The sequence below is a fragment of the Dendropsophus ebraccatus genome, chromosome 5 (assembly GCF_027789765.1).
Source record: "Dendropsophus ebraccatus isolate aDenEbr1 chromosome 5, aDenEbr1.pat, whole genome shotgun sequence".
NCBI lineage: Eukaryota > Metazoa > Chordata > Amphibia > Anura > Hylidae > Dendropsophus > Dendropsophus ebraccatus.
In genome coordinates this window covers 60,797,389-60,811,457 of record NC_091458.1, presented here as the reverse complement: position 1 = coordinate 60,811,457, position 14,069 = coordinate 60,797,389, and the positions used below count along the sequence as shown (strand labels likewise).

The window sequence follows — 14,069 nt, the reverse complement described above, 5'->3', positions numbered from 1 at the left end:
TAAATGCTTTTCTAAAGCAATTTTGCACAATTCAGGGCATCATGACATTATCTATCCTGTACTATTAACACCACGCTAGTGGTACCTTAGTCACAGTGGGTTGGTGGGGCCCAGGCTTGGTGAACAGCCCAGGGCTTATGGTAAAGTTAATCCGCCCCTGGCGGCAAGTCCCATAAATATTTGGCATAGGGGCTGTGCCTGCATATCCACAGTAGGTATCAGCTCTATGCAGCAAATTACACCCTGCTGCAATGTAGCCAAACCATTTCAATTTCAGATTGTTACTTGTCAACATTATTAGTTTACATTGCATACTCTCAAAAAGATGATTTCCCCAAACATAAATGAAAAGTGAAAATTACTGCAAAAGCTTTACACTTATAAGCAGGAAACAGAGGTTTAAATAATATGACAATAGTGTAGGCTCTCTAGGAGTAAAACTTATATGGCTGGTTCTATGTAAATAACTAGGTTTACAAGGAGATTTTTATCATGAGAAATATCGTGTTTTTATCTTTTTAAAACATTTAAAATTCATATAGTCATAAAGATCATGATCATACACAATAAATCAAAATAAATAGATCCAAAGTAAAATAAAGCAAAACAAAACAAAAAATGCAATATACAAATTCAATTCATGAAAAATACATATTCAATAAAAAACCAAAAAATACAAAAAATACAAAACGAAAAAAAAAAAAGTGGTGTAAATAAGCCCATAACTTTCGCCAAGTTATAACCCTTTCTGGTGATATAAAATGAGGCTCAAAGGCCCAGGGAGGCATTCCCCGACACAGCAAAAGCCTATGTTAATCCCGCCCATCTCCTCTTCATCTGTTTGGCTGTCATTTGGCTGTCAGACAAATAGGGTAGGTGGATACAAGCGGGTTAAGAGGACATGGGCTGGACTTAACTTGGCTCTTAAGTCTCATGTACATACTAACAAAGAAGGCATAAATCTCAACACTGGAAAGGACTATGGAGATAAAATCCTGATGAGAAGCCCCATCTAGCGGTAAACTTACACCTCTGTTTTTGTGTTAAGAGGTCTGCTTTAAACTTCTAAAAATATTCCACCACACTTACACAAAATAATAACCACAAAAATCATTTTATAAAACAAATATTTATTAATATGTTAGATAATAAATATATAAAAAAATATATTAAAAAAAATGAAATATCCATAACAAAAAATGACCATATACATGTCAAAATATATACAACCATATAGAATGGAGCGTCACACATTGACAGTATTATATTATGGCTATTTACATCAATATTTATGAACAGATAAATAAATAGATGTTAAATATGTACAAACCATTTTCTATAAAATATCATTAACAGCTGAATTACATGAGGTAAAGAAAGTCAAGGCATACTAAACATGTCACATATCACTAGGTCATCGCTCTATCATGACCACTAAGCATTTCCTATGTATAGCTCTAAATTAGTGGTCATTATGACCCTATGTTAATAAATACTATTCATCCTTATTAGTATTCTTTCCCCTGAAAGCCTTGATGACTAGTTACTGAGGAACTTGACGGCTTTCCAGGAAACCACTGACTATATGAATAGTCTACACAAAATCACAATGTCACCAAAAACTGCGACACAGGAGTAAAAAGAGCAAACATGAAATTATCTCTCTAGGAACTGTAAATTGATTTCTTTGTCTGGAACTAGCAGTGTTCTGGTCATGGGTTTCACCACACATTCTGGATGCTCAGGTTTTACTTCAAAGTGGGTAAGAATCTGGAAAGAAAAAATTGAGAAACCATTAAAACTAAGAAAAAAACTTAAAGGGGTTGTCCAGCGGGAAAAAACAAATCTTTCAAATCTACTGGTGTCAGAAAGTGCCTGAGATTTGTAATTTACGTCTATTAAAAAATCTCTTCCAGTACTTATTAGACATAGACATGTAAGACATACAGCAGCTAATAAATATTGGAAAATTTAAGAATTTTTAATAGAAGTAAATTACAAATTTCTGGTATTTTCTGACTTCAGTAGATTTGAAAGAAAAAGTTTTTTTGCTGGTGTTGCTCAACTATGTTTGTACAAGAATTAAAGGGGATGTCCATTTTGTTAGATAAATTCCCTTAAAATAAGCTGACCTCTAGCAAACAGCTAATTTGCAAAGAAGCCTGACAGCAGGTGCTTAATATCTCTACAAGCAGACCCACACAGGAACAAGTGTACATCCTAGTTAATGCTATTTCAGAAGAGGAGTAGCAGTGTTTCCAATCATTATATCAGCATTTATCATCAGTTTTCTCCTCCGCAAGCTTCACCTATAATTGTCAGTTTTCTCTGGGTTTTAAGTAGGTTGAAGCTAGTTGTAAGACATTATGCAGCAGTACTGAGCAGTGTAAATATAGCACTGGAATGAGAGAGCAGAACTCTTACTAAAGGCAGCAGCATCTCTGTGCGTCTGTCTTATTCATTCTCTCTTAAACCTACAATGTAGGTTTTACCTAGCCCTGCCATAATGTCAGTAATGATACCTTGGTGTTTTGACGAACTTTTCATAGACACTTTCTGTTCTCATGATGTAGACATTACAGGGACTAATTTATAGCATCTCAGGATACTGATAAAGTTACTGATTTTAATAATAAATATATCAGGGCATATGATACATGAGACTTTATATTGAAAGAATAATTTCTACCTACCCTTGAAAGTGCTAGGTAAACCTCTAATTCCGCAATACGTCTTCCAATACAGCTTCTTTTGCCAAAACCAAATGGAATAGAAGCATATGGGTGATGAGAGTCATCTTTCTTCAGCCAGCGCTCCGGATGGAACTCATTAGGGTTGGAGAAGTATTTCTCGTCTCTGGATGTGGCATAGTGGCAGAGCGTAATGAGTGTCTAGAAGAAATACATTTCTGTTAATGGCATGACTTAAAGGGAATGTGTCATCAGAAAAATTACTTATCGTTTAATAAATGTTTTTATTTTAAACATATTTTTAAAGAATTTTTGGTGATATTTTTTCTTTTTCGTTTTTCCCTCTATATTCTAAAATAATCCTGAGTTCTTGTAGTTTTTATTTTCACCACTGGGGCCAAAACTAAGCTGAGCCTTCCTGTTCTGTCTGTACTGATAAGAGGAGCTGCTGTAAAGTGATCTGTACAGCATTAAAACGACATGTGTCACCAGTAGATAGAGGAGACAATAGCTACTCCTGTGGAACAACCTCTTCAAAGGTCACAGAGCACACTCAGTGATGTTTTACATTCATCTCAAGGGGACAGAGTCTGTTTTTTTTAGTCTATGTCTATGAGTCTTGCTGTAAAGCATGTCACAAAATGCTGTTAAGAACAATCCAGGCAATATGGCTGTCCCCATAACAATGTATCAAAGTGAAATAAAAACAATTGCAGTCAGAAAATAGAAATAGATTGGAATAAAGAAACAATTTTTAGTAACTTATTCTAATCAGTAAAAGAAAATTTAGGTGACAAATCCCCTTTAAGCAAACGCTCATCTATTTGATGTAGCCTGGTGTATGCACAAAGAGAACACAAGCATGAACTCACCTTCTTTGGTATGATGTAATCTCCCACTTGAATGTCTCTGTCCGATATAACACGTGCATTGCCAGGGATAACTGGGTACAGTCTAGAAGACATTAGGATAAGGTTTTTTGTGGTTAATATTTGGCATATTCTTCGAACATTAAAACAAAGCAATGAGCCCATGACAAAAACTAGAACACAGTTCTTGTCACATCTACATACTATACACATATATCTGTGTTGTAGATTTACCTTAGCACCTCTTTCACAACAGCTTTCATAAGGGGCATCTTGGCCACGTCAGCTGCTGTTGCAATTTCCCGACCTTGAAGGACATCCTGGATCTCGTGATGCAGAGAGGCTTGTATTTTTGGATGTCGTGATAATTCATATAGGCTCCAGGAAAGAGTGCTGGAAATCTGCAATTGACATAGAAAACATAAACTTAAGCAACAATGCAAAGTATGAAACAAATATCTATCAGAAACAATGGTAGATAAATATAATAGTCATTATGGGATAAAAGCAATGTATTACTAGCCAGCAAAAAATCTCAGTTGCATTCTCGTCTCTTATCTGTAGTTTTCTCGTTTTATTTATTATTTAATAAATGTTGTTGTATCTACTAGATTGTTATATTATATTTTCTATCAGTACTTACTGTATCCACTCCAGCCAGAAGCAGCTCAGTCACATTGCCATATACAGATTTCATAGGGATTTTTTCTTGGGCCAGATAATAGGTCAAATATTTTCCTTCTACTTTCTCTCCTCGGGTCAGTTTCTCAGCTACATCTGCCATTCTTTGGTCAATATGACCTTTAGCTGTAAAAATAATCAAGACTGATATTATACATATATACAAGCAATGGTTCTTTCATTGGTTCATACATGTTTACCTAGAATAACACCCAATGGGATAATATATTGTCAGTAGTAATTTTTAAAATTACTGTAACATTGTATAGATGAATACATGAGGTTTATTGTGTATAATTATATATATATATATATATATATATATATATATATATATATATATATTATAGTATAGTAACAATGCAGCGTAATAACATAAAACAACCATATAGGTCAAGCTGCATTGTATCAACTTTTACTATTTGCTCATGAAAGGTCGAAGAACTTAGCAAAGCACGGAGTGGCTGATGTAAACCTATTAGCAGCCTTCAGGATCAAAAATAGAAAAATGCTATAGACTGTGTAATGTTTGCATCTACAGCAGATATAGAGAAGACAACATACAGCAGTGGTTACATCAGCTGCGTGTGAACAGGAAAAATAATCAACTGAGATTACAATGTATGCTCGAACGTAACCAATTTATTCTATTGCATAGGTCAAAGAGCTTTATCTGTGTGAGACTTCACCATGTATGTAGATTGAGGACTGTAATTTCCTGCTTGGATACTTACTGGAGAGCTAAAGGTGACCATTGGTCTCCACTCCTAAATTATCTTGCACCAATGAACAGGGAAAAATATGAGACTCGTACACTCTATAATCTCTTTCCCCTGTCAGGTGACGGCAGATGTCAGGAAATAAATGTCCCCATACACATTCAATTGTTGGCTAAACCCACCAAAAAAGGAAAGTTTATACGACAACCATACAGCTACCATATTTAACATTTATAAAGGTTGTCTATGTATTCTACCCACAATAAAGTTAATGGTTGCTATAGGATAGGTATCAGGGTTGAGTAAGATGCAAAACAATCCTTACCAAAAGCAAACATGTAATCCCAAGATTCACAGAATTTTTGCCAGGGCTTCCGAAAAATTTTGTGCAAAAATTTAGGCATGGCCATAGTTAGAAGGGTCATCACAAACATAGTGTTTATGGATCGAATGAACTTCTCTGTTTCTTTAGGAACCGTAGTCTCTAAACAGCCAATTCGAGATTCAAACAGGACAGAAGAAATACCTAGAACATAAGATGAACATAAAACTTATAGGCAGTGCAGAATGTTAGTTCTTCTAGTAAATATACAGATAAATGTATTGCTCATCTTGGTGGCTTCTTGGTGTAAAGAAGTATGGTCTTAATTTTACCTTCTAATCCGAACCTGTAGAATTCGCTAGAGATGTCCTTGACAACATTTTGTGGACTTTGACTTCTCTGGTGTTGAAGTTTCTTTATTAAGTCCCCAACCACATCATTCAGAACATCGGTGTAAGCTTCCACCTCCTTAGGTTTCAACATGTGCTTCCCCAAAATACTGCGAAACTGTTGCCATTCCTCCCCCTCTCTGCAAGGATGATATTAACAAATGTCACATAAGGTTTTACTATCCAACCAATAGTATTAAACAAATGTATTGGACAGCCATATGTAGATGAATGTATGGTTAATCATACTTTAAATACACTATATCATTTAAGTTTTAAACTAATTTTAAACTTTAAACTATTAGAAAATGATGACACAATAAATGGCAATCCCCCATTCAGTAACCATATGTATTATCCATGGCAAAGAGAGCCTACAACCAGTGGTGGCACTGCAGGGAAATTGATCACTTGTTGTAGGGCTTCCCATCAGATTACAACTGATCCCTGAGCGCCCTAGCAGCAGGACCTTGTGGTCATCATACATTGTAACAATAGTAGACCTCTCAAAAGCAGACAATGAGAAACAAAAGTTTTTATCAAATTGCTAATAAACATATAGATAATCTATCATGGAAAATTACTAGATGGATAGGGACTAAAGGGGTAATTTTTCTCCTTAAAGGGGTACTCCATGGGGGCACTTTTGCGCATTGCGGCGCCCCGGTGCCCAGTTCCCGGCCGCTTCCGTGATCCCGCCTCCTTCATTGAGTTGCTGAGCGGACCTGAGACGTCACGTCTCGGGCCCGCGTCAGACACCGGGAAGCGGCCGGGAAGCAGGCACCGGAGCGCCGCGAACCGGGGGGGGGGGGGGGGGGAGTGGACATCTTTTCCCTCGGCCACCTTGTCCCCGGTCCCAGCGCAAAATTGCCCCCACGCTGGAGTACCCCTTTAAGGAAAGGGTTAGAAAGACACATGGACACTAAAGGTGGCTATATACTTTAGATTTCAACAGATTTGGCCATCAGTCGAGCGCGTATGTGGCCCCCCAAACAACCACCGACAGATGATATTGTGGTAATAGGGTTTGCCTGTGATAGAAAATCAGAGAGCGATAGGATGCAGCGAGAGCGCTATCGATGCGCCATACTTCTCCCCCCTGAACACAGGGATGCTCAGCTGCGCCAAAAGTTTTTGTGTATATGGAGGACAAGTGGTGGGCGATAGATATAACTGACAGCCAGACGACCATTTGCTGTCAGTTATTGAAGGTGTATGGGGATCTTAAAAGGCCATTCATGCTTCACCAGGATTTCTGGAAAGTGGGATATGCAGAGCAGCTCTCTAATGCACCTTTATAAAGGTAGCTTTTCCTTTCAAAGTCACTGTTTGAATTAAAGCCTTAAAACATGATTTGGGTTTAAGCCAAACCAGAAATCTCTCCAGAAGGAAAAGTTACTGTAGACAGCTTTTTAGGGTTTTTGCAAATCGAATGGCTAGTCGACATTTGAGACTTTACCACATTACTACATTCAGAAACAAAATATATCCTATGTAGAAGATACAGAAAGGGGTACACACTCCTATCCCTTTTTTTCTGAATACCTACGCGGTAAGTAGTCCATACGAATGACCTCTGTACTGTCTGTAGTCTTTCCATGATGACAGATCAGAACGGATGGGATGCTTTCCTTCTTGTCGTAGGACTTGTTCAATCAGTGATGGGTCGGCTACATGCACAGTCAGAATGGGGCCAAAGCTTGCTTTCCATACAGGCCCATACTTGGCTTTTCCTTGCAACTAATGGAACATAGAAGTATTCATGTCATGTACAATCACAGTCATTTACATAACTGAAAGCAAGTCCAGAGATGTGTACTTTCTCAGTATATACATTTATAACATGTAGGTTTATAGAGTGTGGTGGGAAGATGAGGGTCCCATATGGATCACATATTAAAAAGAGAAGAACATCCCAACCAAGCATGGCAATAACCGATGGAAAACATGAGAAGAACCTAATTCAGTGGCTCAGGTTGGATTTGCATTTTTATTTTTTTTAACATTAGTTTTTACTGAGTTTTTTTTTTTTTTTTTTAATAAAAAGATTTAAATAAAACAATCCAAATCAGGCTATAAAAAGACTGGTCATTTCTTTCTAACGCAGGAAACCCTCCATCTACTAGGTGTAAATAATATCAGCTGAGACCTTTCAAGCTCCTTTACATGTAATCAATATGTCTACCCTTGGATACCATTTTAAGGTCTATACTGTTCATAGATTGAATTTAAATAAGAAACAACCATCACAACTTTCACTGCAGCTACAGACTGCAGTCTATATTATAGACTATAACTCATGAACTATGTAAGACGAGTTAAGCAGTGTATTCACAAAGTTACAAACTATAGTCCTCCTATTTTCAGGAATGTATGTGCTCAGGTTAATTGGGATAGGAAGCCTGCCTATAGTGACATAGTCCGGTTACATGCACTGTATTGCAGTTGTGCTGGGAGATGCCTTGTCCACTCGTAAAGGTGCTGAAAGCAACTGACCCATTCTGTGATAAACTCAGCATCTGACCCATCTGACTACTATGAATATCGTCACTCCTATCTAAGAAGGATATGTGTAATAAAGGAAACAGATGACTAAAAATGAAATGTGACACACCATAGACTCTGTTTGGTGCTAGCCCTGTGTCACAGTTATTATAGCAGTATCTGATGTGTATGGAGATGCTGTACCTTCTATACAGCTATACATCATACACCAAGTATGTCTGGTGGATTTAGGATAAAATGAGCAATAGTGGTGATAACAAAGTGATTTTGGAGAGTTATGGATACAGTGAGGAATGTATTGATCATGCAGTCAGTCACCACATTCTTATTATATTACAATATACCCCTATAGTATGGCTGTGATAAAGACAACCAGGGAAGCTTTAATTGTTGTACTACTACAACCTTAGCATGCCCTGAATAACATATAATAATAATAATAATAATAATAATAATAATAATAATAAGAAGAAGAAGAAGAAGAAGAAGAAGAAGAATTATTATTATTATTATTATTATTATTATTATTATTATTATTATTATTATTATTTCCACATCATTGAGGGCAGTGGGTATCAGTTACTGGCTTAAGTTATATTGAATTTAAACATATGATCAAATACAGCAAAACTAATGGGTTAATTGTTTCTAATAGATAGATAGATAGATAGATAGATAGATAGATAGATAGATAGATAGATGCCAGCGCTAGAGACGACAATCACAAACCCACAAACCACAATAACACATCTAGGATTATCTTCTTCCTGTCTCCAGTTGGCAGCATTAGGTTCTTGCCCTGGCACACGCTTACTGATGTTCACCACTCCCCAGAATCATGTAGTGAATGCAGTCTATATAAAAGCTACCTACCTGTAGCTCATGCAGTCTGGATAGCCCTCTCCTGAAAAATATATCAGTTAGGAAGCTGGCAGCAGAGGGTCCGGGCACATCTGCCATCGATTTGTGTCGTTTGATGATTTTCTCAGGATTTTTAAACATAAACTCAGCCCATACGTCGGCGAGGTTCCTGAACACTGAAGTCCTGTTGGCCAGTTTAAGTGACTGTGCCATCCTGGGCAGTGTGTAGATGGTGCCTTTGTGCGGGGCATCTTGCAGCTATACCAACTCTCCTATTTATACTTAAACAGATAGGATAATCCTGCTGTAAAACAGAATGGAAATGTATAGAGAGAGCACGCCCCTTCCTCATTGTCGTCCCCCTCCTTCTCCAGAAGTTACATCATCCTGCATGAGAAATACTACTCCCAGCCTGTAGTAAGTTATTAATGGAGAGGGGCAGACTAAGCAGCAGAGGCAGGACTCAGGAGGGGCTAGTGGCCACAGCATGCCCTCCACGTGTGCGGCTTGTGACTGCCTGCACATTGTAGTATGTACAGGGATCAGCTCACTGGGGGGATCTGCAATGACCACTAAAAGACCTTTACAGTCATCACCTTCACTGTGTTACGTGAACATTTCTGTCAAAAGACTGTATCAGCAGAAGAGAAACACAGCATATAGTACTGTCCCCATTGTGTATGTGTGGTTACAGTCAGGTATCTTTACCCTAACATATATGACATATAAACAGAAACATATATAACATATATATACCGTAACATACATAGCATATATACCGTAATATATATAAAACATATACCGTAACATATATAACATATATACAGTAACATATATAAGAGCTTCTGATGATCAGATGTGCTCCTGACTATGCAAAACATAGATATAACATGTGAATCTCTGTGCAAGCTAGAAATCCTTTCTTATCATAGAAAGGAAGAGAGGAAGGTGGGCAGATGTCTCGCCTGACTATTGGAGAAGTCTTCTGTTCCCACAGTGTTGGGGAAATTTGTGTAAGAGATGGCACCGAGATGGTTGGATGTGGTGGCAAAAGCGACTACATGCAACAGACTGTTTCCATTTATTTTACGGGTTTCCTTGCTTTCTATTTCGCACCCGAGTGGCAAGTAGAAAAAAACAATGCACGGACTTGTAAATAATAAGTCACAATAGAATTCACATATTATATTAATATTAGATTATGATAAACATTGCAGTAACTTAAAGCATACTTGTCCTTACATAAAACTTTTGAGTCAAGTCCAATCAGGAGAACCAGCGAGGAGACAGCCGCCCTGCCGTGCGGTCCTCTGTCTGCTCTAGGTTTGTGTCAGCAGGACGGCTCCATAGACTTACATTATGCAGCTGTCCTGGTCAAGTGACACAGAGCCGAGAGAGAACGCATGGAGCGTGGACTTCTCCCACTTTGTTCTCCCGATCGGTATGGGTCTGAACACTGGGACCCCAACCAAGCAAAACTTTTGACATGTCTCTTGGACATGTCAAACATTTTTTCTAATGACAGGAAAGCTTTAAGCTAGATAAGCAAGTTAACAATAGTGCAGTTTTTTATTTTAATTTCACCTATAGTCCTGGTCTATGCATAAATACAGGTATTACATGTAGATCCAGAGCTAATTTGCATATTCTTCCCAGAATTCCCCATGGAGCATAAATGGCCTATAAGTCTCCACCCTTCTTTATGACACTCTTCTCAAGGAGAAACATTACTCCTCTGGCCCATTACCATTCAGGATCACACATTGCTGAGGCTGTTTATGGATTCTTATTGCTTATGTCCTTAGAAGTAGAACTACATTCTAGCAATTTCTAATACTAAAGCACCTGATTGTCTCATTACAGTATTTGTGGGAAATTCGCCAGTTATCCAAGCTGGTGTAATGGAAGTCGTTGTAGTTGTCCAGTACAACAAATTGCATTGCTCCATTCAGTTTAAAAGGGGATTCTGAAAAATGAGAACTAAAATCCTTGCTTCCTCGCACCATTATATGGCCATTTGTACTGAGCGACTACAACTACACTATGAATTATAACTACTGCGGTTTATGATGATTGGCCTAATAAAAAAAAAAACATTTCACACAAAACGCATATGTGAGATTTCTGGAACAAATACAATACTATATAAATATAAGGATATAAATATATAAGGATTGCAATTATAAAAAAAAAAAAAGATATCCTTTGAGGGACCATGCCAGTTCCAAACCTTCATTCTTAATCTGAATCTTTAATTTTTCATTTTTTCTCCTGGCTTTGGTTCCCTGACTGCAAGCTCACAAAGTGTCTGAGCACTGCATGATGACATAGAGGATTACTAAGCTGGTGATATAGTGGAAAGAGCCACTAAGACTCCTGTGTTGGCAGGCTTACAGTGTAAGGAGAAAGATAAAGATGCTGATTGAGAATTTATTTACTGACTACTTTACCTTAGGTAGTTTCTTTAACTTATTGTTTGGCAACTGTGTAAGCTCTTCAGTCAGTTCTGTTCCTGGAGAAACCAGTGAATTGAAAGAAAACCCAAAGGGTGCGTTCAGATGGTGCAGCAGCTGCAGGCAGATGAACAAACCTTGCATGCAGGGCTGGCTTAAGGTTTTTGCGGGCCCTTGGGTGACCGAGCCTTAGCAGGCCCTTCATTCATCCACTATGCCCCCATCATCCACACACTATACACAACCACTTGAGACACCACTAACACACAAACACACATTATTGACACTGACTAAGACAGGGACTGACTGACACTGACTAGCTGACTGGCTGACATTGACTTACTGACACACTCAGCCACTGACATGCAACACTTACAGTTTTCTCACTCTTCCTCTCTGTTAGGCTGATCTCATTTTCACACTGTAAAGTTGAGGACCTTTGGGTCATGTGATCAGGTCCTTCACTCCTGTGTCTTTTGATGTTCAGCTACAGTGAGCAGGATGAACATTAGAACACCGGGCCCCTCTTATTCTCTGGGCCCAAGACTTGCCCAAGTAAGCCTGGTGCTGGCGCCGGCCCTGTGTGCATGTGTACCTAAACACTGTTTAAGTTTGTAACTTTACTTTTGTCACTATTCATTTCAAAATGTTTGAGAATCTCTTGTCACTGTGCTCCCTTCTAAGCAGTACTCCAGGGGGGCTGTTGGAGGGGTATTAGCTCGAGAATTTCTCTTCTGGAGTTTTCCTTTAATTTTATCGTATGTGGCATACATTTTTATATGCCTCAGGCCGTCTCTGGTGATTACTTTTGAGACGGGAAGGGGGAGAGACCATATTGTTTCTGTTTCCCTGGCGAGTCTATGAATGATGGCAACCTTACAACCATAAAGTGAGGTCTTCTGTTAAGCAGAGAGGATAGCTAGGGCTGCATACACTGCAAAGCCACCTAAGAACGCTGCAGCAACTCAAGCCACAAAGAAGATTGAACAGAAGAAAAAGAAGATCAAAGAGACAAGACATTTAGCTTTAAGAATAAAAAGGGTGCCAAGCAACAAAGATTAGTAAAAAATGTCATGCCGCAGGTTAAATTCGGGCATCAGGACCCTCGACTGGTGGTGCAAGCTGAAGGCGAGAAGAAAACCTAAAAGGATGACAAAAACAAAGAGCTAAAAGAGCTAAATGAATTCTTAAACTTGTAGCCATGAAAAAGGTTAGCAAAGGAGCTGATCCAAAATTTAAAAAGTGTTTACAACGTAATCAAAAGATAAAGTACTCACCAGTATTTTGCGTTGTGTAGATATCTTTATTTCAGTGGCACATGGATATGTACAGGGCGGACGCCAGGTTGGTGCAGGTTACAAGCTTGTTTCGTGCTTCTGCGCTTCAACAGACCCCTCCATAAAAAGTGTTTATGTTGATGGAAGAGATGATGCAATGTTGAATTGGGATGAGAAAAAACTGAAGAAAGTGGTAAAAAGAAACACAGAGAAGCAAAAAAGAAGAAGCCCAAAGTTGTAAATTCTTCCTTAGAAGCAATAGAAACCAACAAATATGGGTGAATTTTATTAGAAGATTTGATAAAAAGGACGATGCTGCCCTTGGACCAAATGTTACCAGGATCACCTTAGAATCATCTCTCGCTTGGAAGAAGGAAAAGGCAAGAACGAATAGTAAAAGCTGAAGATGAAATAGTAAGGCAAAAGGCAGACTTTAAGGCAGGAAAAGCCATGGGGATCAGCGGTCCTTGAATTTGGACCTAAGCTTGTAGATGTCAATGATGAAGAGGTGGATGACTCTCAATTAATTGCTGAGAGAGAAGATGATGATTCAGACTCATATGATGTGAAAGATATTGACCCAAATCGATTTGTTCTGAAAGACGTTGATAAAACGGGTGTTAAAGTGGCAAGCCATGAGCAGTTTAGTACATATGTCAGATCCACAGATAAAGAAGATACAAAGTTAGCTGAAGTGTCAGGAGGTGCCATTACTAATGGGCAGAAAAATGACTTTTCAGATCAATGTGAAGAAGACAACCAAGACGATCTTGAGCATGCTGTCCCTGTTTTAACTGGAGTAGATCTCGATGAACTTGAGGAACAGCTGAATGACCTGGATGAGTAAACTTTGCTGTCCTGTCCACCATCAGTTGGATATTCAGACTGCCAAGCCTTTTCAACATGATTTTTATAAACCCAACTTTCCCTTACTGCTTCTACAGAGCACATCAGAAACAATTAAAAAAAAACAAAAAAAATTTCTTTAATTTCTGTAATTTTGACAACTGTAAATTGGTCAGAATCTATATGAATAAAAAACTAAAGTTTTATTTGAATGTAGTGGCACATGATCTCTTTTATTTAATACAATGTATACAGCTCTTGTGTGTTTTCACCCACATGCAATGATCACAACTTACTCCGATCCCCTCTTGTTTTAAAAGTTAATACAAATTTGCTGTTTTTGTTCAAAAATTGTTTAGGAAATTGTGACAGAATCACGAAGAACCAGCAAATTTTACTGATTTATTCTTAAAACCTTTTTTTACACAAGTATTTAGATGGTCAGAATTTAATTGAA

General features: G+C 38.1%; 1 protein-coding gene and 1 pseudogene across 1 annotated transcript; one reads left to right on the top strand and one right to left on the bottom strand.

Annotated features, from left to right (window-relative positions):
* Positions 1–1,359: 1,359 nt before the first annotated feature.
* CYP27B1 (cytochrome P450 family 27 subfamily B member 1) lies at positions 1,360–9,249 on the bottom strand. Its single transcript, XM_069972254.1, has 9 exons — positions 9,049–9,249; positions 7,220–7,410; positions 5,614–5,810; positions 5,285–5,485; positions 4,203–4,366; positions 3,794–3,960; positions 3,563–3,644; positions 2,694–2,891; positions 1,360–1,770 (listed from the first exon to the last, which is right to left on the bottom strand). Exons 1-9 carry the CDS (start codon positions 9,247–9,249, stop codon positions 1,657–1,659), a joined length of 1,515 nt encoding a protein of 504 aa, XP_069828355.1. The 3' UTR covers positions 1,360–1,656.
* A 2,202-nt stretch (positions 9,250–11,451) lies between these two features.
* LOC138794162 (zinc finger CCCH domain-containing protein 15-like) lies at positions 11,452–13,613 on the top strand (annotated as a pseudogene).
* The last annotated feature ends 456 nt before the right edge of the window (positions 13,614–14,069 follow it).

What these genes read in the sequence shown, in the direction of transcription:
- CYP27B1 (XM_069972254.1), bottom strand. Translation starts at nt 9,249, where the DNA reads ATGGCACAGTCACTTAAACTGGCCAACAGGACTTCAGTGTTCAGGAAC. An exon ending in TTCTGGCTGGAGTGGATACA is followed by an intron (nt 3,961 to 4,202) that starts GTAAGTACTGAT and finishes TGTCAATTGCAG; the next exon opens with ATTTCCAGCACTCTTTCCTG. An exon ending in GTTGTGAAAGAGGTGCTAAG is followed by an intron (nt 3,645 to 3,793) that starts GTAAATCTACAA and finishes AATGTCTTCTAG; the next exon opens with ACTGTACCCAGTTATCCCTG.